The following is a 24,210-nucleotide window of genomic DNA, read 5'->3' on the forward strand; positions in this document are numbered from 1 at the left end:
TATATTTGTAAGACTACATTGCAATATATTGTCTTTTGTATGGTCTCTAGGATCTCGAGTTTCGAATATCCGTTCTTTATGCTCTAAAGTTGTCTCCTATGCAAGAGGCGAGCGTGTGGTTATGTCGAGATCCCAAAAGTCTCTTCCAAAACGGTGAATATGTAGGAAAAGTCGTTGCAGCGTCTCGTTGTAGCGCTCTAGCGCATAATATATTTGAGAAAAAACTACACTGTTGTACGTTATATATGAAAGGAACACGTGCTTTTTAATTGATCTACAAAAGCGTGTGCCGCCTTAATTTGCAACTCTTAATGCTACATTGAACGGTTCGTTGGATTTTGCATTTTTTCAGCATTACAACCCGTGTCGCCTTAGAACGTGAGCTTGATTCGTCCTCGATTATTGTATTCTTCTTTTAGAGCTATTTTTTCTTACTATGTCTCAAGTTGCCTAGTCGGTCTTCCTCTCTCTAAATTAAAATTGTGATCGTCCTCGTTAGCTATAACCCTTCCTCAATCAGGCTTCGACAACTGGGTTGAGAGGGATGTGAGAAAGTGAAAATAGCGGTTATATTAATAGACACGTTCGACCTGAGAACTTGATCTACCTTGAACACCGTGCACGCATTTGATATGTTTGAATTTCGACATAGAACTTGAATTTCGATCTCTGAAGCTTCTCAGAGAGAGAGAGAGAGAGAGAGAGAGAGAGAAAGGCTTGTATTTCTCGTTTCTGCAACCCTAAGAGTGAGGGGAAATGTTTATGCTTCTTCTCTGCAATTTCCTCGAAAGAAAGAGCGTAAGTTTTGTATTCTTGCAGCAAATCTCTACAAAAGAGGAAGAAATCATTCGGATTCTCTGCAAATTTTTAGAGAGAGAGAGAGAGAGAGAGAGATGAAAGAGTTCAGATCCAAATCGAAATTATGTTCTAAGAGTCGAGAAGATCTGATCGTAAGCACAAGCAGAAAGTTTCAAAAAAAAAAAACGCAGAAAGTTACAAGAAAACGCAGAAAGTTACAAGAAAACGCATAAAGTAGCGAAATGAGAGGCGAAGACAGATCAAACCGACTGAATCGAGAAGAAAACGGCTGCTGCTTTTGCTCTTTTCCTTCCCCGATTTCTCTGTCCTTCCGTTTCCATTTCCGTTCGAACAGTCTTTTTTGAATTTTGAATTTCCCCTCCTCGCCCCTATCCCCGTTCTTGCAGTCATTTACGGAATTGCCCCCATAAATCAATATTCATTCAATAAAAATGTTACCTACTTTCGTTCTCAATTTATTACACGTTCTCGAACTCAAATAATTAAGATAGGTGGTCCCGAAGCTTCCTCTCTCCCAGCAAATAAGACGAGATCGTCACTTTTCTCAGTAATAGACTTCCTTCTGCTCTTCCTTACTTAGTCTTAGATGTCCATTCATAGATTCTCGAACCACCGAGCCAACCAAGTTCTTGTCTAGCCCAAGGATGAAGATCATTCGGGAAGAAAGCCTTCCTTAGCTAATTAAGGCTTTAAGGCTATTCTCTCAATTGGTATGAGGCTTTTTGGGAAGCTCAAATAAAGCTGCTCAAAGTGAACAATATTGTTCATTTAACATGGTATTAGAGTCATGTCCTAAATTAGCCATATCAATAGAATCCCAAAATGTCAAACGAAGGACTCCAAAAGAAAAGGAGTCGAGGCTGGATCAAGGGGAGGCTAAAGATAATGGAACTAATATTATTTAATAATTTAACTAATTAATTTAAAAAGATATTGTTAATGGTTGAAATAAAAAAAAAAAATTATATATATCTATAATGGTAAAATATCAAGGGGCAGTTACGTAATTACGTGAAAAGATTCTACCCTTTTTGTAAAATGGAGGTTCAAAGAATATAATTGGGCCCCACAAAAGCAGTAATTCTTTCGTTCTCAAACAGCAGGCAGCAGCAGAACCAAAGAAGAGTAGATTAGTGTACAAGCACGAGGCAGCTACTGACACCAAAAGGTTGCTTTTTTTTCCCCTCCTTTTCTTTGGCTCCATCTTCCATTTCCCTTTCATTTACTTCATTTTCGATAAAGTTGCTTAAATTTGCAGCTCTCTCTCTCTCTCTCTCTCTCTCTCACATACACCCTGTTTAGGGTTTCCTCTTCTGCGATTGCCAATACCACAGGTGATTCGTCTCCATTCTTCTTATCTACATTTTGTGTATCTTTGAAATGTATCAATGATTCTGTGAATATTGTGCTTGTGTTACTTATTTTGAGTTGCTACATTTCCGTTTTGGTGTTCCAGATGCTTGAATCTTGCGTTTAAGTTGTCACATTGAGGAGGTAGTTAGTGAACTGTTTGTTCTGTGGATTGGTTGTGGTTCGAGTTTGTGTTGTGCGTTTTCTGCTTGTTCTTTCATGTTTTTTGTTCTCCCTTTTTTTTACTGTTTGTTATTTTGAAATTTGTTACTGATGTTGGGTTTTCTTATGTGTCACTGTATCTTGTTCTTTGAAATTTTATGTGGGGAACAGGGAGATTTTGGAGCTTGAGAGTCTGAAGGAACCAAATGTCGTCCAGAGGGGGATCTGATCAGCCTCCTCCACTGCAGAGGAGGATCACGAGGACGCAGACGACGGGGAACCTTGGCGAGTCAGCGTTTGACAGTGAGGTTGTTCCATCGTCGCTCAAGGAGATCGCGCCCATCCTGCGTGTGGCTAATGAGGTTGAGTCGAGCAATCCCAGAGTTGCTTATCTATGTAAGTTTGGACCAATGGTGTAATGTTGATAGGTTTTTATCTTGTGTCATAATTAAGTACTTGCTGCTTGCGGTGAAAAATTGCTGCTTTTCTTCTTCTTTTTTGTTTTGATGCTAAACTCTTAACACTTATTATTTGATAAGAAATAACAAACTCTAACACTAGTTTGGTCCTGTTGAATTGGAGCCGTTTTTGTGGTTAGTTTATTGGCTCTTATTTTTTTGGGCATATTTTTTTTGTATGCCTTTGTATTCTTTCATTTGTTCAATAAAAGTTCGGTTTCTTACCAATTGTTGTATCAATTCGGATGTCGGTTACAATTCAGCTTACATTGTGGGGGCTGCACAGACAAGTTTTGTAATGGCTCAAGCACACCGCTAGCAAATATTGTTCTCTTTGGGCTTTCCCTTTCGGGCTTCCCCTCAAGGTTTTTAAAACGTGTTTGCTAGGGAGAGGTTTCCACACCCTTATAAAGAATGCTTCGTTCTCCTCCCCAACCAATGTGGGATCTCACAATCCACCCCCCTTCGGGGCCCAACGTCCTCGCTGACACTCATTCCCTTCTCCAATCGATGTGGGATCCCCCAATCCACCCCTTCAGGGCCCAGCGTTCTTGCTGACACACCGCCTCGCGTTCACCCCCTTCGGGGCTCAGCCTCCTCGCTGGCACATTGCCTAGTGTCTGGCTCTGATACCATTTGTAACAGCCCAAGCACACCGCTAGCAGATATTGTCCTCTTTGACTTTCCCTTTTGGGCTTTCGCTCAAGGTTTTTAAAATGCGTTTGCTAGGGAGAGGTTTCCAATCCCTTATAAAGAATCCTTCGTTCTCCTCCCCAATCGACGTGGGATCTCACAAGTTTATGTCCTTTTACCTTGTGCTACACCTTTGTGCATTATGATTCTGAATTTCTGTCAAGCTGCTTGATTGGGAGTTGCAAGTCTCTTCGCTTAAATTGTTGATGGTCCATATGGTTTGCTTGCCAGCTTTTATAGTTTGAAACTCTGAAGTATTGACTTAACTTCAAATCAATGAATTGATGCATGGTGCGTGCAGCTAAACCTGCTTTTTTGGTTCAAGTCAATGTTCTTCAAGCAATCTAACTGGTTTTTGACAACGATGCTATTCTAGTTTAAGGTGGTTGACTTAGACTTCTGGTTTAGGGTGGTTTGGCTTAGGCTCTCATCGTTTAGTTCTTGGACCTGTACTACTGTATTTTTTTTAGAAGCCACAAGCCAGAGATATTTGTGCTTGATGTAGTTATCAACATTCGAGGTGGCACCTTGAGTCTCAGTATATGCTTTAAAACTTTTAGTGCGTTTTTTAAGGAACTCAAATCAAATGTATGGTCATGAACATAACTCAATAATTTTGATGATTATTTTATATTTTGTTCATGGACATTGTGCATGATTTATAATTCTTAGATCTTTATCTTCCTGCAGTTCTTATAATATGAAATGTTTCTCAAACTCTTTTACGGTGACTGCATATAAATGTACCTTTTGACTATCTTTTGGTTGTTTCTAGTCATTAGCCTTTCTGGTTTCCCTCATTTGTGAGATGAGATAATTTTGTTGTTTATTTATTTCTTATAACATTTTCTGCTTTTTTTTAAAAGTTTTTGGGCCATATTTTTAATCTATGTATTTTGTAATTGTAGGTCGGTTCTATGCATTTGAGAAAGCCCACAAGTTAGATCCAACTTCAAGTGGGCGTGGTGTTAGGCAATTTAAAACCGCTTTACTACAACGGCTTGAAAGGGTTAGCTCTCTCTTCTTTTATTTTTTTCCCTTAATTTTTCTTTTCTCATGAGTAGTTTGGAATTTGGATCTATATTCTTGTTTTTATTTATTTTGAAGCGAGTTTGATGATTAATTTCTGGATTTTTAGTTTACGGTAGTTATCCGCTCAAGTGACTCTCAACTAAATCATAGAAAAATCATCTACTTAGAGGGTGTATGGTAGTTGTGTTCATTTTGGTTAGGATTATTAGCTTGTTAATCTTTGCTCATTGTTCCCGTTTCTTTCCAACCCTTGTTATCATTGCTTTCATGGATCACTTGGATCGGGTTTTATACATTAAATTTTTGCTATGGAAGAGCCCTTTCTAAGTGGTAATATGTTGAGCTGTCTTATTTTTGTCTCTTTTGTTGCGGTTTCATCTTCATTCAAATTCCTTTATTGGTCACATTTGGTTGTTTGCATGCCAATCTTGTTTCTCTCGCTTTGTTTTTCCCTTTTTACCTTCTCATTCTATTCTCCATGTTAATTCATAAATATCTCTAAATTGGTTGCGCTGCAGCTTCTTGGTGGTTCATAGAGGACCACCACTATTATTTTATCAATGGATATTCCTTATGGCTTTGGGTCTTGAGTAACGTGTTCTTTCTAAGTGGGCAATGAAGGTTATTGGCCACATTTTAGAATAGTACCATTTTGAAACCCAAATTTGGAAGTTACTTTCTTGGAGCATTTTGGCACTTGTTTGGCTGAGCGTAGATTTATTGAACTATGCCATATAAGAAGTCCTTTGTATATATATAAGAACTTTCAACCTGATTCCTTTATATATACATATTCAAAAGGGGAGTGACAGCCAAAAGGTCGGGGGAAGGGGGAACCCCTGCCCAAGAACTAAACGATGAAAGCCTCCCAATCATTATAGTACAAAAGAAATTTTGAGTGCAAAGAATTCCGCCAAGAGGTCTAGTTCTTTAGATAATTAGAGGCACAAAAGATGAATTTGACCCCAAGGCCTGTAAGTAAGATAGTAGCAGTCTTGCTAATGAGCCATGACCCAGCTTGAGGTCCCTTTTTGCTTCGAAAGAACAGATTATTTGTTATGCTTCTGTAAATTTTCATATATTTCTCTATGTGTGTGGTTAGTAGTTGCTGGATGTTTCTTTGGTTGCTATTTCAATTTGTTTGCTTACGTTATTATTCTCCGACTGCAGGAGAATGATCCAACCTTAATGGGAAGAGTAAAGAAAAGTGATGCCCGTGAAATGCAGAGCTTCTATCAACATTATTATAAAAAATACATCCAGGCTTTGCAAAGTGCTGCGGATAAAGCTGATCGGTAATTTTTTTGTTAGCTTGTTGTGGTTTTAGTTAATTATTGCATTTTTATCCATCTTGATTATCTACCCCATGAGAAGTTTGGTCGAAAAGGGACAGAAGTCTTTGAAGAGGAAAAAGAGGATTGTAGGCATTGTTTTGGGATTGCATATAATGTTGGTCCTGTTCAGAGTGAAATTATTACCGTTACTTTTCCTTATGTAACGGTGAAGAGATTTTTGGATAACTGTTAACATTTGTTTTCCTCTAGATTGTTCTTATGGAAGATTGTGGGAGTTGGAGTAGTTCTTCCTTCATATTGGAGAATAGCAATTTCATGTGTTTACTAACATCATGTTGAAAAAATAGTTACACGAAACAGCTTTTATGAACTATTATACTGGAAGTACTCCAAACTTTAATTCACTTATGTAAAATCTCTTAAGCTTCGTGGTTTAAAAAACTGGTGTGTTTTTCTTGGTCTCGATTTTACTTTTCCACCATTACACATTCTGGCTCCCTCTTTCTTTTATTTAAATGTTTGAATGGAGCATTAACCTTTCGTTCTCTTTTCTGCATACCAGTGCTCAGCTTACTAAGGCATATCAAACTGCTAATGTTCTCTTTGAAGTTTTGAAGGCTGTTAACATGACCCAGTCCATTGAAGTTGATCGTGAGGTGAAACTGAGAACCTTTTCTATTACCATTTTGTTGGTTTTTATGAAAATCTTATTGGTGTTTTTCCCTCCTGAGATAACCCAAAATTTAGTGGGAAACAGGCGAAATTGAAACTTGTTGGACAATTTTTTGCCAACTTTGAAGTCAATGCCTGCATCTCAGTCATCATCTTCTGGTATCCTCAATGTATGTTATCATTGATTTAATTTTTTTTTTTTTTATAGATTCTGGAAGCACAAGATAAAGTTGCGCAGAAAACACAGATCTTTCTCCCATATAATATTCTTCCTCTTGATCCTGATAGTGCAAATCAGACGATTATGAGATATCACGAGGTTTGATATTAGTTTGATAATATCTGCTTGTTGATTTATTGACATAATGAAATCGTCTTCAGATGAATAGTTTCTGATAAATAACTGCAGATCCAAGCGGCAGTTATTGCCCTTCGTAACACTAGGGGCCTTCTTTGGCCAGCTGATCGCAAGAGGAAAGATGGCGAAGATATCTTGGATTGGCTCCAAGCAATGTTTGGGTTTCAGGTAACAGAATGACCTGAATTTCTCTTCTTTATTTGACATTGCATTAGAGGTTTGCGTGACTGTTGCATTTTTTTTATTTAACGTAGGTGCAATAATTAGAGTGAAATGTTATCGAGTCACATATTTCCTTGGAATAAAATTTTAGCCACATATTTTGAATAGTATTGACTTGAATGCAGGAAGGAAATGTGGCAAATCAAAGGGAGCACCTTATTCTGTTACTTGCAAATGTACACATTCGGCAGTTTCCAAAATCTGATCAGCAGCCCAAGGTCAGTAATATTCGGCAAATATATATAGCAGATGGACTTGATAAAGCCTTTATATATATATATACACACATTTGAAGATTCCCCTTTTTCCACTCTTAAGAAAATTGCTTTCATTTTAGAAGAAAGGAAGCAAAACTAAAATGGTATGGGGCCGTACAAAAAGGCAGGTCAATCCCTCGAATTGGAAACACCAATTGAGTTTTGAAGAAAAGTCTCCAAGAATTGATGGGGTTATGTGGGTTGTGTATTCTGTATCCTCTCCTGAGAACCTTAACTGCTCTAAAAAAGCCTCCTTTTCACCCTCCAATTGAATGATATAAAGAATGGTAAAAAAAAAAAAAAAAAAAAAACACAGCTTGCATAGAAGTGTGGTAACAGATTAGGCGTGGTAACAGCTTAGGGATCTACTTTCAGATGGAAACACCTTCAGCTCCAATGCCAGTTATGTTCGCCATGTTACCCTACTAAGCTGTACCACACACTGAAAGTGGCTGAGTTCTGAAAATTTGGAACTATACCGGTTGTGTTAGTCTAGTGAAGGCATAAAGTTTATAGTGTGGGTATTTAGGAACTGTTAATGTCAAGTGTGATTCTTTTTGTCTCTTATTCATTGTTATTATTCATTGTGTAGCTGGATGAACGTGCTGTGACTGAAGTAATGAAGAAGCTTTTCAAGAACTACAAAAAATGGTGCAAGTATTTGGACCGGAAAAGTAGTCTTTGGTATGTTCGTATATTCATTTGAAGGCATTATTTGGATTATTGAATTTTATTTCTAAATTCTGATTTGTAAGTACTTAATCTTGTTACTTCTTGTTGTCTCTCTTAAGTTGGTAATAATACTACGAAATTGGCCGTTCACCATTTGATGTGTTTGGGCTTCTGACACTTCAGGTTACCTACCATACAGCAGGAAGTGCAACAACGGAAACTTCTATACATGGCCTTATATCTTCTAATTTGGGGAGAAGCAGCAAACTTGAGATTCATGCCCGAGTGTCTTTGTTATATATACCACCATGTATGCCTCAGTACTCCATTCTTTTACTTTTTTTTTTTTTGGTAGAAAATCTCTTATACATGGTGTTGTGTGGACTGATATTTTATGCATTTGCTTTGTACAGCATCTAGTGACTTAGTTGCCAAATTGTTATCGTTTTTATTTAAAGTTTCTATTTTTTTGGAGCTTAATTATTAGGGATTAGCAAATCCTGAGTCTGTCTTCTTTGTAAACTCAAAGAGCTTTTACCAAATCCTTGAACTGGATTAGAGGTTCTTTTTATGAATGCAAAAAATCTCGTTATGACTTTTGCTTCTCATAGTCCTACCTCTCTCATTATAATTTGGGAAGGTTTCTTATAAATACAATGGATAACACATCCCTTTTGTAAATTTCATACATTAATAAAATTGTCTAGCAGAAAAAAGAAAAAAAAACAGAACTCTTAGATGCCTATTATCTAGAGGAATGGTCAACAGTTTGGATGTGTGGGTTCCTTCTAGAATTCTGTTTGGTAGAAGTGGAATTTGAAATACAAGAGGATTGAGTTATAAAAATGGATTCTATATATCAGATGCTTGTCTGTGAACTGCAGTATGCACTAAAAGTTGTATGTGACTTTTGTTTAAGTTCAGGACATTGGAGTCTTGAACTCCGTTGCATAGATGTTTGGTGCTAGAGCTAATATTCCATCTTAAACTATGAACGAGTTTTATTTATTAATAGAATACCTCTTTGTTGTTAAATTTAATTGCCTGTTTCATGAAGATGGCATTTGAGTTATATGGCATGCTAGCTGGGAATATCAGCCCTATGACTGGAGAAAATGTCAAGCCAGCCTATGGTGGTGAGAATGAAGCTTTCTTGCGTAAAGTTGTGACTCCGATTTATGAAGTGATTGCAAAGGTTTTTCTTTTTCTTTTTTTTTAATTTGTATTTATATATTTTTATGCTTGTTCTAATGGAAATACAAGGAAGGCCGTTTCTATTTTGATAATATTGTTCTCTTGCAACTTGCTAGGAAGCTGCAAGGAGCAAACAAGGGAAATCAAAGCATTCCCAGTGGAGGAATTATGATGATCTAAATGAATATTTCTGGTAACTTTTCATTGTGGTATCTCTCTCTCAAATAAATTGGCCATTTGATTTTTTTAATTTTTATTTATTATTATTATTATTATCTTTTGTGATCGGGCCATATGATATCCATTCTATAACTGTAGGTCAGTTGATTGTTTCCGCCTAGGCTGGCCAATGCGTGCAGATGCAGATTTCTTTTGTCTTCCTTCTGATCAACTCCATACAGACAGAACTGGGGTAAGTTATTTCCTTTTTGAGATGAGATTTCCTTTGATGTATCTAACACTCTGAGCCTGTTCCCTGTCATACGTTGTTAAGTATTTGTTGCAAGTGTATGTGAAACTAATATCAACTGGATCCTTTTTCTCTCACTCAATACAATAACTTGTATTATTTTGCGATAATTTCCATGAAATTGGAATTACATATATAGTCTTACCTTTTGCATTAGGGAAACTGTTTCTGTATGGATGAATGAATAACTTCTTTATGCCATTTTAATCTTTATGTTGATTCAATATCAATTGATGTTTTGTAATTCCCATTGGGACTTTCTATAATAATTGTTTGTATCGAAGTGTAAAGTAATGATGATTCTGCTTAATGAGCTTTGAATGAGTTAGTGTGAAAACCAGTGGAAAGTTAATTGCTAGACAAGAAATTTATGTATGATGATCTCTAATAAAGCTAGATAGAATGGATTAAAAAATGAAGCCTGTTCATGACCTACCGTTTTATTTTTCTACACTTTCAACAGAGTTCTTCCGTTTTATTTTGGTATTTTATGATATACTGCAACTGTTCTACAACTAGTGAGCTTGATTATTTTGGCTGTGATATCCAGGAGAACAAGCCTCTTTCAAAAGATCGATGGGTGGGGAAAGTTAATTTTGTTGAAATAAGGTCATTTTGGCATCTCTTCAGAAGCTTTGATCGTATGTGGAGCTTTTTTATACTCTGCTTGCAGGTTGAGTATTTTTTTTCTTTAATGTTTACTAACTTGGATGTTGTCGAAAAATATTATTTAATTTGTAATAGTATTTTTACTTATAAAAACTATTTCCTTTGTAATTCTTAACTTACTATTTTCAGGCGATGATAATTGTAGCCTGGAATGGCTCTGGTCAGCCAAGTGCAATATTTGATTCTCAAGTGTTCATGAAAGTTTTAAGTGTCTTCATTACTGCAGCCATATTGAAGCTTTGTCAAGGTTGGTAAATTTTCTCTCTTTCTTTGTTTGTATCAATGGTTTTTTCAAAATTAGTCTACTGCCTATGTCAAAGTTTGCGTTTTACACTAATGACTGAGGCATGGGAGAGAGGAGGGTCGGGCGTAATCCAGGAGAGTTTGTAAGGGAGGTGTAATGCTGGAAACTGAAATGAGAGTTGGAGGTTTAGTTTCTTTACAATGAGATTAGATGCTGACTATCAGATACCATTGTTTTTCTAATGGAGCATTTTTAATTTGAAAAAGAGAATAGGTTCTTTTTGGTGAAGCTTTGTGGAGATTAAAGGCCTATGTAAATGATCGTTGAGTAAACAACAACAGTTATTTTGGTTTCTTTCTAATTAGAAATCAAGCTTTCATATGAAAGAGTAAAGCGAGCGATACCAAAAAAAAGGTCCATGACAAAACGTACCCATAAAAAAATTGGAGTTTACAAAAACGTGCTCGTTGTTGATAATAAGGGATAAAGGACATCGTTTCATTAGATAAGCACTCTAGTTTTGGCTCGGTTGTGGAACTTTGATACCTCCTTATCTCTTTTGTATTGTAAGTTCTCATCCCCTTTTGTAAGTAGTCTTTCTTCCCTCGTATCTCAGTGGAAGAGCTTTTTGTAATTATCCTTGATAGGACGTATTCTTTGTAGTGATTCACACCATCAATGAAATAATTTGTTGCCTGTTAAAGAAAAAGTACATGGGAGGATTTATCAGGTCTTCAAGATGGATATATCATTTCAACTTGAGTAGAAGAAAGTCACATTTGTTTTCAAGAACTTCAATATAAGCATGGTCAAAGTCCAATAGCTCCCAAGTTTCTGAAGAACACCTTACAAAATCACCAAGATTACTTCCTAATGCTTCCAAATATTGTTGAGATCAGAAGTTTAATCCAACTTCCGTACAAATCACAACTTCAATTCATCTATGCTTTTTGGCAGACTTGCGTTCACTCTTCAAGTGAAAATTTACTACTTTCTGCCGCAAGCTTTCTTTCTTTATGTCTTTTTAAAGTAAATTGTGAGAAGATTTACATGATGCTTTATTGGCCATAAAGGGAGTAATCTTACGATTGTCTTTAAAAACTACTTTTAAAGAAAGGGAAATGTCCTTCCAATCATCAAATGCATTAAGCCTAGTGATGATCTTTAGAGATTCCAGTCTAAAGCTAAAACTTTGGACTCTCTTTTAAGTCGATGATTCTTCAAAGAGTCCTTTCCAAATAAGACAGCCTTCTCTTTGACCACATCCACATAAGAAAGCTTTGCTTTATTACTGTGAGTTTTAGAAACTTACTTTTGAGAAACAAGCATGTGATTCTTGAATCAACTGTTCTTACCTGCCAAGAATTTCGTAATCGTGTCTCAGAAAGTTAACCAACCTCTTCTGAAGGAATTGTTGGAAATCTGGATAACATTTCTACCACCTGTACAAGGCCAAACCTCCCTTCATCAACCAATCTAAAGGGACTCTTCGTTTCTGAAGTCAACATGTCCCCCAATCATCTCTTTCTTGCTTAAAAAGTTGAAATAAAAGTATTCTTGTATCATTTCTACTGTACCTCTATCCAACAATCTAATATGGGACAGATGAAGGAGAAGAATCACCTCTATTTCCAAGTCAAGAAAACAATTGTTTTTGAATCCAAATGCAGAAATATTTGTTCTCTATACAACTACTGGATTCCATGGTTTAGCAAATCTTAAAAGAATGAGATCAATGGAAGAAACTTAACTTCATTATAGAGACTGATAGACATCAAATGGTTGAAGGAGAGAAAAAGGAGGAGAGAGGAGAGCATTTTTGCACATATCTCGATCTGTCTGTTATATGATATAAATTGGTGGTTCACTTTGGTGGGACGTTTCACTGTTGGACTCAATTGTTCTAGATTTTATACTAGACAAACTAAATCACTACCAATATGAACGTATGGAGAACAATTTGTTATACACTAAAGTTCAAGTACTAAATTACTACCGTAATAAAAGTACCGAAACCATAAATGTTCTTTTAATCGAATATTTTTTACTCAACTTTAAGATACTGCAACCAAACTTATTTTTGGATCTCAAGAAGGTTTTTAGTACTCCTTAAATTCTTTTGTTCTTGGATCACAAAGTAGACCTTTTGTTTTGCATGCATAAGAAAATAAATGATTTATGTCAATGTACCTGAAACTGCTAGGCTTTCACAAGGTTATATGTTATTACCTATCTCGCAACTGGGAAACTTGATCCATAGATTGATATTCTATCTTTGAGCCATGGAAGTGGTTTTTTTTTTTTTTTTTCCGTGTGTGTTTCCTAGTTATTTTCATGTGTCATTATCTTTTTTTATATACCAACGACGTTCCCTCTTGATGCTCAATAATTGGCTATTTATATGGATTCCTGATATGCATATTTTCAGTCCACCAAAATACTTAATTCTTGGTGTCTTTTTCATGCTTCTGCAGCTGTCCTTGATGTAATTCTCAGTTGGAAAGCACACCGTAGTATGTCGTTTTATGTCAAGCTAAGATATATTTTGAAGGTAGTTTCAGCTGCTGCGTGGGTTGTAATTCTTCCTGTGACTTATGCATATATCTGGGAAAATCCATCTGGATTTGCTCAAACAATCAAAGGCTGGTTTGGTGGCAACAGTTCAAGTGCACCCTCCTTGTTTATCTTGGCTATTGTAATCTATCTGTCACCGAATATGCTAGCTGCTTTCTTCTTTTTATTTCCTTTTATTCGTCGGTTTCTTGAGAGATCCAACTACAGAATTGTGATGCTCATGATGTGGTGGTCACAGGTAGACTGATAGCTAATGTGTTAATTCATTTTTCTGTTCTGCAATCTCAATTTTCTCATTGCATGTTCTTAAAATTTTCAGCCACGACTCTATGTTGGCAGAGGAATGCATGAAAGTACATTTTCTCTTGTCAAGTAAGACCTCATTATTTAAAAAAACAACAATTCTTGCCTTACCAATTTCCTTTGTCCATTGCTGATCGATCATCTTTCGAACATTTAGGTACACGTTATTCTGGGTTCTGCTTATTGCAACCAAGTTGGCATTCAGTTATTATCTGGAGGTATTATTTTCTTCTCTGCCGTTTTTAAAATAAGAAATGAGAAATCATAGTAAGGTTGTAATTAGAAAATAATAATAATAAAAAAATAACTTTAAAGAAGAAAACTTATCCTCAAATATCTTCTACCATTTTGGCCTCCTTTTATACTGTCAGCTTAGTAGTAAATTAAACATGCTGAATTTTGTTGACTTCTCCCTCTTTAATGCTACAACCTAACCCCTGGGTGTGTTTTTTTTGGCTTATTTTCTAATTGCAGAAACAACAATGCCTTCGCTTCTTTTCACTTATTATTTTGCTTCTCTCGACAGATAAAACCTCTTGTAGGCCCAACGAAAGCTATCATGAGCGTTCGGATAACTGTCTTCCAATGGCACGAGTTCTTCCCTCGAGGTGGGTAATGTAATTATTTGTAAAGGAGTTGTTACCTTTGACATTGATGTTCTAATGTTGTTTTATTTCTCTGCAGCAAAAAACAATATTGGCGTTGTCATTGCACTCTGGGCTCCTATTATTCTTGTATGCATTTAGTCCATGCCCAATAACACTTTCTTTTTTCTCTTCATTTACTGCTTCGTCTTAGTTATGTCCTAACGAATAAAAAAATTTCAGGTTTACTTTATGGATGCTCAGATTTGGTATGCCATATTTTCCACATTATTTGGTGGTATTTATGGTGCATTTCGTCGCCTTGGAGAGGTTTGTGATCCTTTTAAGGCTTATGTTTTCTGAAACCTGATATATTGAAGCTAAAGAAAGCAACAGCCGAAGGGCAAGTAAATTGAAAATTGCCTTACACAAAGCTAACAAAGAAATGTTTCAATATTTGAGAAGCTGTAATTACTTAAGAAGTTACTTTCTCTGTAAAACCACCTCGGTAAGTTATTTATTTGTATGCGATTACAAAAAACATCAAAGGAAGCTTTTTCTATCTTTTGATGCTCTTTTATTCCTTTTCATCCAAATGCCCCACTAGGGCTCCCTAACTGCACAATTCTACAAGATCTTAGCTTTTTCTTTCAAAATCCAATCTTTTAACATCTCTAGAAGCTGGGCAGACACGCTGAAAAACCATATTCCTTAGAGATAAAAACCCAGTCCTCCGAGGCAAAGGAGAAATAGGCGGTCTAAGATTCATTTCTTTAAATACATTAGAAACAGATGGAGGAAGGGCTCCATGGCTATGTTTTTTTCTGGAGGTTCTGCAACTTCACTTTCTTGTTTTATTCAGTAAAGCTGCATCTTCTCCTTTTGTGATTAAACATAGTAGCGGGTAGCCTTAGTTTACTCAACTTGGTTCTTTGGCGAAAACGACTTATCTACCTTCTCTGTATACTTTGATTTTCTTAATGCTCTGTTTCTGATCTAATCTAAAATTAAAACTCCTAAGTGCATGTTTAATGATTATGTTATTCTTTGGCCTTTTATTTATTTAAAATTTGAGTGACTATCTGCTTTTAGCTTTGTCATGCTTTTCCAACATGGGCAATGATTCCCTAAGTAGAAATGTGATCTTTCCTTACTACTGTTTTAGGAAAATGTTTTTATTTTTTCAGATTCGTACATTGGGGATGCTTCGGTCTCGTTTTGAGTCATTGCCTGGAGCTTTTAATGCATGTTTGATTCCAGAGGAACAAGGAGAACCCAAGAAGAAAGGGCTGAAGGCCACTCTCTCCCGAAACTTTTCAGTAGTTAGTTTTGTCTTCCTTAAATTTTAGTTTCTTGATTCTTTTCTTTGTTCCTAACTTTGACAAGACTATTTTTTTTGTTGTACATTTTGGCTATCCTGCAGATTTCGTCTAACAAAGAGAAAGAGGGTGCGAGATTTGCTCAGCTTTGGAATAAAATAATTAGTAGCTTTAGGGAGGAAGATCTTATAAGTAATAGGTAATATTATAAGATTATACCATAGTTGGTTTGAGTTGTCCTCATCTTCCTTGAGTCCTTGGTTATCTTTGCTACAGACTTTATGCGATTCTTTAAATTGTCTTGGTTAGCTTTTCATTAGCTTAATCTGTTTAATATCCCAGGGAAATGGACCTTTTGCTTGTTCCATATTGGGCAGACACTGAGTTAGGCCTTATGCAGTGGCCTCCTTTTCTTCTGGCTAGTAAGGTCTGTGCTGCTTTGTCAATCTATTTTTGTGGACCTTGGTTATTGGAAAAATGTATTTGGGTTTTTGACGATGGAGTGATGATTATACTTTAGATTCCAATAGCATTAGATATGGCTAAAGATAGCAATGGCAAGGACCGGGAGTTGAAAAAGCGAATTGATGCTGATAGTTACATGTCCAGTGCCATTCGTGAATGTTATGCCTCATTTAAGAAGATAATCAAGCATTTAGTTCAAGGTGCTCGTGAGAAAGAGTAAGTGTGACCGACATGATTTTTTTTAAGGAATATAATTAATGCACAAGTTGATCTCAACTAGTTTCTTATCACTCACTTTTTGGTATCCTACTTTTAACCTTAATATTTGAATATTACCAGGGTTATAGATTATATATTTACTGAGGTTGACAAACACATAGAAGAGAATACCCTAATAAGCGAGTTCAAGATGAGTGCTCTTCCAAAGCTCTATGATCGCTTTGTCAAGCTTACCAAGTATTTGGTAACGTTTCGTAATTAGCCCTGTTTATCCATTTTAATTCATTGGATTCTATACAATCTAACTGGTTATGTCTTCAATTTTCAGTTGGATAACAAGCCGGAGGACAAGGATTCTGTGGTTATTTTATTTCAGGACATGTTTGAGGATGTGACAATAGATATCATGAATGATTATTATATACCCAGGTGTTGCATCTAAATTTTGTGATGTCCTAGAAATTATAGCTTCTCAATATTGTTTTTTCATATGTCAAGTATCTTACATAGAAAATTTAAATAGTTTACATGAAACACTCCATGGAGGATCTGAGCTTGAAGGAATGACTTCATTGGATAAAAAACATCAACTATTTGCATCCACTGGAGCCATAAAGTTTCCCGTTGATCAGACAGAAGCATGGAAGGAAAAGGTCAGTGATTGATTCAGGGAAGTTCATGGTTCACTTTTTCTCAGTAGGAGAGTAGGAGTGTTTGAAGCGTGCCTCTGTGATGTCCCACATTGGTTGGGGAGGAGAACAAACCACCATTTATAAGGGTGTGGAAACCTTCCCCTAGTAGACGCGTTTTAAAAGCCTTGAAAGGAAGCCCGAAAGGGAAAGCCCAAAGAGTACAATATCTGCTAGCGGTGGATCTGGGTCGTTACAGCCTCACTCTCATTGGATTTATGAAATTGCATGAAAAAATGTACTTTATTGATATACAAGGATCTCCTAAAATATAAAAATATACTATAACAAGAAAATGGAAGAAATCATCGAAACGTCTAGGGGGTATATCCTAAACTCTTGGTGTTAATAACCAGGAAGTAAGAAAATGATAGAATAGAAGACGGCTGGACAAGGATTACTGGCCATGTAGTTAGCGCTTTGTATTGAGAACATAAACAGTTTATTTTCTGTGGACTAGCTATTGTCATGAAATGTAATGGATATCCTTCTATGTTCAGATTAAACGACTCAATCTATTACTTACAACCAAGGAATCTGCCATGGATGTACCATCCAACTTAGAAGCAAGAAGGCGTATCTCTTTCTTCTCAAATTCATTGTTTATGGACATGCCTGCAGCACCTAAAGTCCGGAACATGCTTTCTTTCTCGTAAGGCTTATTCTTTTTTTCATTTTGCAACCATGGTGGTTATTTTATTCTTTATTTCGTTGCATTTCCTATGATTTTGTTCTTTTGAAAATGTATACATCTGTGTAGGTGTCCTTTTCTTTTTTCTTTTTTCGAACAAGAAATGAAACTTTTCATTGAAAAAATAAAGACACTTGTGCTCGAAAGACACTGACTCCCAAAAGGAGTGAAAGAAAATATATACAAAAATAAATTACGTAAACGCTTCCCTATTCAAGCATATGTTTTGCAAAGTGAAGCCAAAAAAGAGATTATATTGAAGTTTTGAGCCTGGGTGATTCAAAAGTTTTTTGATTGTGTTCTATCCATATGTTTGAATTGGGAAATTTCGAGCCTAATTGATTCAAATTGAGCTTTGTTTGCTGATACTGTAACGTTAAATTTAGTGTTTTAACTCCATACTACACGGAGGAGGTTCTATTTTCATTGCATGATCTTGAAGAGCCAAATGAAGATGGCGTTTCAATTCTCTTCTACCTACAAAAGATATATCCAGGTCTCTTTTTTTATTTCTGTTTTGTTTTTCATTTTTTATTTTGTATTGTTATATTCGTTCTTGTGTTATTCCCATGTACTATTTTGTTGCATGAACAACTAGTTTGTATATGTTTAGATGAATGGAAGAATTTTCTTGAAAGAGTGAAATGCTCTAGCGAAGAGGAATTAAAAGGAGTGAGCGAGCTTGAGGAAGAACTTCGCCTCTGGGCGTCCTACAGAGGCCAAACATTGACTAAAACTGGTTCTCTCCCTCCGTCCCCTTTGTCATTTGCATCGCATTTTATCCCTCTGTATCAAAATGTTGTTCTGCATGTAACACTGTGTTTTATTGAAACCCAGTAAGAGGAATGATGTATTACCGGAAGGCTTTAGAGCTTCAAGCTTTTCTTGATACTGCTGAGGATCAAGACCTAATGGAGGGTTACAAGGCGGTGGAGTTGAACTCGGAAGAAAATTCTAAGGGAGATAGATCATTATGGGCACATTGTCAGGCAATATCTGACATGAAATTTACCCATGTTGTATCATGTCAGAAGTACGGTATTCACAAGCAATCTGGTGATGCTCGTGCTCAGGACATTTTGAAACTAATGACAAAGTACGTGAGGGACTGTTTCGATGAAACTTCTTTCGGAAACTGTATTCAGGAACTGCTGCTAGACATTCTTATTGTTTTATAGATCGAGAAGTCGTCTTCATTTCCTAATGTTCTGTCGTTACCATTATTGTTTATTGTAGGTATCCATCACTTCGAGTGGCATACATCGATGAGGTTGAAGAACCTAGTAAAGACAAATCCAAGAAAAACCAGAAAACATATTATTCATCTCTCGTGAAGGCTGCTTCACCCAAATCTATTAATGCTTCTGAGCATGTGCAATTGGATGAGGTATTGCTTAAAATTAGTGTGATGGCATGCTTGGGTTCAGTTTGACATGTTATAGTTACTATTGTCAATCTTGTCTGGTCTAGTTCCATGCTTGAATAATTTTTCCTCTTAGTTTTGTCAAATAGAAGAATTTTACCAAATGAACATTGACATTTAGATTTTAGAAAAAGATCGATTAGATTGTCGACATGTCAGTATGTTGAAGCCGTTGGCTCCAAATCGATGTGTCGATATGCTGGACACTGTCAACATGCCAAAAGTCAGTTTCCAAAATCGGGGTTGTTGTAAGCATTTCCTAAATGTAAATAATAAATAAGGGTACCAGCATGTGAATTACAAATAATGGACCTAATCAATGGTTGACCACCTTGTGTTGAATACTGATCAACGTAATATTAAGGTCCCTTAGTACACAAAATAAAAGAACTCCATGAACTTTCAACATGAATTACAATCCTTTTGTCTTAAAAAATTGGCATACAGATTATTTATCAAATAAAGCTTCCGGGTCCTGCTATCTTGGGTGAGGGAAAGCCAGAAAATCAGAACCATGCGATAATATTTACGCGTGGTGAGGGCTTGCAAACAATAGACATGAATCAGGTATATTCAGTAAAATGCAATGGATTTTCTTCTTCTTCCCATGTATTTTCTAGATTGTTTATATTTTTATTTTGTAGGATAACTACATGGAAGAAGCATTGAAGATGAGGAACTTGTTACAAGAGTTCCTTAAAAAGCATGATGGTATAAGATACCCCTCTATTCTTGGACTTAGAGAGCATATATTTACTGGAAGGTAAATCCTCTCTCTCTCTCTCTCTCTTGTTTTTTTTTAACTGTTATCGAGTTTACTAATTATGGCCAGTTTTATGCTTTCTTCATTGTTCTTGTTTCTGAATGCAGTGTTTCTTCGCTTGCTTGGTTCATGTCTAATCAAGAAACGAGTTTCGTTACCATTGGTCAGAGACTTTTGGCCAATCCTCTGAAGTAAGTATTCATCTCTTTGTGATTAAGTTCTTGTAAAGGAGGAAAAATGACAAACAGAAACTGAAATACCTGCATGTTTATTTTTTGAATTTGAAATTGTTTGAAGTTTTTAGCTATAAAATATGATGTTCATGCATTTAGCAGGTATCATGGGTTGTAGCAATATGATTACTTGCAATTACTTTGGACTTGTACGGGACGAAGGTTCTATTAGATTGTTACTATGAGATCCCATGTCGGTTGGGGAGGAGAAACATCTTTATAAGGGTGTAGAAACATCTTCCTAGCAGACATGTTTTAAAAACCTCGAGGGGAAGTCCGAAAGGGAAAACCCAAAGAGGACAATATCTGCTAATGGTGGTCTTGGGTCGTTACAATTGGTATTAGAGCCAGACAGTGAGCGATGTGTCAGCGAGGATGTTGAGCCTCGAAGGGGGGTGGACATGAGGTGGTGTGCCCTTTCCTTTCTCCAATTCGATGTGGGACCCCACCAAATCCACCCTCCTTTTGGGCCCAGCGTCCTCTTACTGGCACACCGCCTCGTGTTTACCCTTCTTCGGGGAACAGCGAGAAGGCTGGCACATCGTCCGTCCGTTGTCTGGCTCTAATACTATTTCTAACTGCCCAGATCTACCGCTAGCAGATATTGTCCTCTTTGGGCTTTCCCTTTCGGGCTTCCCCTCAAGGCTTTAAAATGCATCTACTAAGGGAAGGTTTCCACTCCCTTATAAAGGGTGTTTTGTTCTCCTCCCCAACCAATGTGGGACATCACAGGTGTGGATCGGGGGGTTCCACATCGATTAGAGAAGAGAAAGAGTGCCAACGGGATTTTAGTTGGATTCTTTTAAAAATGAACTTTTGTTATATATTTTTCGTAACTATTGATTTATATATATACATTTTATCTAGGGTTCGTTTCCACTATGGGCATCCAGATGTGTTTGATAGGCTCTTCCATCTAACTAGAGGGGGCGTCAGTAAAGCTTCCAAGGTTATCAATTTGAGTGAAGACATATTTGCTGGTATGCCATGACTTCTCTTAAAGTTCTTCGCAGATGAATTTGGCTCTACCCCAAGTTACTCAAAAGTCTATAAATTTCAGGGTTCAATTCAACTCTTCGTGAAGGCAATGTCACTCATCATGAATACATACAAGTTGGAAAAGGAAGAGATGTGGGCCTTAATCAGATTTCGATGTTTGAAGCAAAAATAGCAAATGGGAACGGCGAGCAGACACTAAGTCGGGATATATACAGGCTTGGACACCGATTCGACTTCTTCCGAATGTTATCGTGTTATTTTACCACTATTGGGTTCTATTTCAGTACAATGGTATGAACCATACCCTGCCTTTCTGCTATATTTGAATGTTGCTTTTATTAATACTCTGATACATATTGATGTGCAGATAACTGTTCTCACGGTATACGTATTCCTTTATGGTCGGCTTTATCTCGTTCTTAGTGGACTCGAAAAAGGTTTGAGCACTCAACCTGCTATTCGAGACAATAAACCTCTGCAAGTGGCGCTCGCGTCTCAATCTTTTGTTCAGATTGGATTCTTGATGGCCTTGCCTATGCTGATGGAGATTGGTTTGGAAAGGGGATTCCGCACTGCATTGAGTGAATTCATATTGATGCAGTTACAACTAGCCCCCGTCTTTTTTACGTTCTCTCTCGGGACAAAGACTCACTATTATGGGAGGACTTTACTTCATGGAGGCGCCAAATATAGGCCTACGGGTCGTGGGTTTGTCGTGTTCCACGCCAAGTTTGCTGATAACTATAGGCTATACTCCCGTAGCCACTTTGTTAAAGGTCTTGAGCTCATGGTTTTACTAATCGTATACCAGATTTTCGGGCACACTTACAGAAGTGCATTGGCTTATGTGTTGATTACTGTATCAATGTGGTTTATGGTCGGCACCTGGTTGTTTGCTCCCTTTCTCTTCAATCCTTCTGGTTTCGAGTGGCAAAAGATCGTCGACGATTGGACCGATTGGAACAAATGGATAAGTAATCGTGGTGGAATTGGTGTTCCACCAGAGAAAAGTTGGGAATCGTGGTGGGAGGAAGAACAAGAACATTTACGCCACTCGGGAAAGCGCGGTTTAGTAGCTGAGATATTATTAGCATCTCGATTCTTTATCTATCAGTATGGTCTTGTGTATCATCTTAGCATCACTCAGCGTGCAAATACTAAAAGTTTCTTGGTAAAATCCACTTCTTGTTCTATCCATCTTAACAATATGAATATCAAATTAATGCTTTCCCTATTTGATCACAGGTTTATGGCGTATCATGGCTGGTAATCTTTCTAATACTGTTTGTAATGAAGGTGAGTTGCTTGGAATTTGTTACTCATCTAGTCCTGCCACATGATTTTCAAAATCTAACTCGATCGTTTTCCGTTCTTCCAGACTGTATCGGTTGGAAGGCGAAAGTTCAGTGCAGATTTTCAACTCGTGTTCCGTCTTATCAAGGGCTTAATATTCCTAACCTTCATCTCTATTCTTGTCACCTTGATTGCCCTTCCTCACATGACACTGCAGGACATCATTGTTTGCATACTTGCTTTCATGCCAACAGGTTGGGGCATGCTTTTGGTAAGCCCCCTTGACTCTAATTCTACCCCAAAAACCAAATCTTCCATGTACTTAAACTAATGTTTTCCAGATCGCTCAAGCGTTGAAACCACTCGTCCATCGAGCTGGCTTCTGGGGATCCGTTAGAACACTCGCCCGTGGTTACGAGATCATCATGGGTTTGCTCCTCTTCACTCCGGTTGCATTCCTTGCCTGGTTTCCATTCGTTTCAGAATTTCAAACCCGTATGCTCTTCAACCAAGCGTTCAGCAGAGGTTTGCAGATTTCTCGTATTCTCGGCGGTCATCGGAAGGATCGATCATCCCGAAACAAAGATTAAGAACACTGTAAGACAAACCTTTGCCTTATGCCAATTCCTTATAGCACTTGATGATGCACTGAGGCTTGTTTATATCATTAGGAGTTGTAACCAATGTGTGGGCAGTAGAGTTCAGTAGTAGTGTTTAATGGGCTGCAAATTTTGGTGTTTGTTCATAGTTTATGTTCACACGTCCATTCCTCTAATGAACAAACAATCTTGTATTTAAGGAGGATGATTAGTAGTAACACTACTGAATCTTGTTTCCAGCTAGTGTCACTGCCGTAGTTCTTTTGATTTCTTTAAGGTTATTATGTTATTTCTTACCATGTTCTTCATTTTGGTTAGGTTGATATGAATGTGATATTCATCGTTCTTTTTGTTTTGTTCGTGTTTTGGATTCACGTAACTATCTAGTTTACTTTTATAAGATGGTTATTAGACGTCGATGGTTCAAAAAATCGATGAGCAAGTCGGTAGGTTCAAGTAGTTAAGACGATAATGATCTTATTCAAAATTATATCACTCCATTTTGGTGTTGACGTAAACTTTTTGAAACGAGATTAGTCTGTAAATTCTTGTCGATCATAAAAGTATATTTAAAGTTAGATAGATGGTTCGACTCGATAGAAAATAATGTGTAGTTTTTGAAAGTATTTTGATAAATCGATAAAATAAAGCAAGGGTGAATGTAAATTTGGAATTTGAGATAAATGAAATTATTCATCGAAAAATGTACTTTTATAAATGGTGTTTTGTTCTCCTCCCCAATTAATGTGGGACATCACAATCCACCCTCCTCCTTCGGAGGAGCCCAGCATCTTTATTGGCACATTGCCTCGTGTTTACCCCATTTGGGGAACAGGGAAAAGGCTAACACATCGTTCGGTGTCTGGCTCTGATACCATTTGTAACAGCCCAGATCCACGGCTAGCAAATAGCATTCCCTTTCAGGCTTCCCCTCAAGGCTTTAAAATGCATATGCTAGGGTAAGGTTTCCACACCTTTATAAATAGTGTTTCGTTCTCCTTTTCAACCAATGTGGGACATCACAGTTTTTTTAGTAGTAGATAACAAAAAACGAGTATTAATAACTCGCTAACAAATCAACTTATGTCTGGGTTGAGGTGGCTTCTTTATTTGTAGCGTGTGTAGTTGTATCAAATATCAAGACGCTTCAAATGAATAATGATGAAGGCACGTTTTGAGCTTTAAGTATTGAGCAAATTCTCTGCAAATTCTTGTGGGTTCATTTGGTTAATATCAAATGGGTAAGGTGTGTTATCTTCTAGAAATTCTCGTAATTTGATTGTTCAAAGTTCCTTCATCTATCTCGTCATCTTCCTCTATTTGTTTTTGAAGGACTCATTCATGTTCATTGAACCTGTCGCAATTTTTAACGACATTGACAAATGCTTCTAGAAATGTTGCCTTTAAATTTAATATTCTGTTTAATCTTCCTCTAACTTGTACCGTTAGCTCGGACATCTACTTAAGATGCTTTCCAAAAAGTTCTTCAA

The 24,210-nt window shown here is 36.9% G+C and overlaps 1 protein-coding gene and 1 non-coding gene across 4 annotated transcripts; both read left to right on the plus strand.

Moving 5' to 3' along the window:
• The first annotated feature begins 2,004 nt into the window (after positions 1-2,004).
• LOC111794080 (callose synthase 3) lies at positions 2,005-23,016 on the plus strand. Of its 3 annotated transcripts, none has more exons than XM_087122964.1 (43): positions 2,038-2,153; positions 2,276-2,313; positions 2,503-2,727; positions 4,391-4,491; positions 5,685-5,809; positions 6,372-6,465; positions 6,690-6,800; positions 6,891-7,007; positions 7,187-7,279; positions 7,911-8,002; positions 8,174-8,300; positions 9,048-9,185; positions 9,301-9,377; positions 9,503-9,596; positions 10,204-10,326; positions 10,452-10,569; positions 13,041-13,378; positions 13,460-13,512; positions 13,601-13,661; positions 13,970-14,051; positions 14,128-14,177; positions 14,271-14,357; positions 15,215-15,349; positions 15,451-15,545; positions 15,689-15,773; positions 15,867-16,027; positions 16,151-16,274; positions 16,359-16,459; positions 16,554-16,683; positions 17,220-17,371; positions 17,797-17,906; positions 18,024-18,149; positions 18,248-18,506; positions 18,647-18,797; positions 19,281-19,400; positions 19,478-19,596; positions 19,704-19,787; positions 20,697-20,809; positions 20,890-21,119; positions 21,196-21,999; positions 22,074-22,124; positions 22,207-22,392; positions 22,463-23,016. In XM_087122964.1, the coding sequence occupies exons 3-43, from the start codon at positions 2,538-2,540 to the stop codon at positions 22,709-22,711; spliced, it is 5,856 nt and encodes a 1,951-aa protein (XP_086979090.1). In that variant the 5' UTR covers positions 2,038-2,153; positions 2,276-2,313; positions 2,503-2,537; the 3' UTR covers positions 22,712-23,016. The 3 variants fall into 3 exon arrangements, with proteins under 3 accessions (XP_086979089.1, XP_086979090.1, XP_086979091.1); XM_087122965.1 differs by having other exon boundaries at positions 2,042-2,153; positions 2,276-2,365; XM_087122963.1 differs by lacking the exon at positions 2,276-2,313 and having other exon boundaries at positions 2,005-2,153.
• LOC111794170 (small nucleolar RNA J33) lies at positions 18,245-18,324 on the plus strand. Its single transcript, XR_002815061.1, has one exon. It is a non-coding gene; the product is annotated as a small nucleolar RNA J33 (small nucleolar RNA).
• Positions 23,017-24,210: the final 1,194 nt, after the last annotated feature.

The sequence above is a fragment of the Cucurbita pepo genome, chromosome 4, assembly GCF_057944985.1.
Source record: "Cucurbita pepo subsp. pepo isolate OVF chromosome 4, ASM5794498v1, whole genome shotgun sequence".
Taxonomy (NCBI): domain Eukaryota; kingdom Viridiplantae; phylum Streptophyta; class Magnoliopsida; order Cucurbitales; family Cucurbitaceae; genus Cucurbita; species Cucurbita pepo.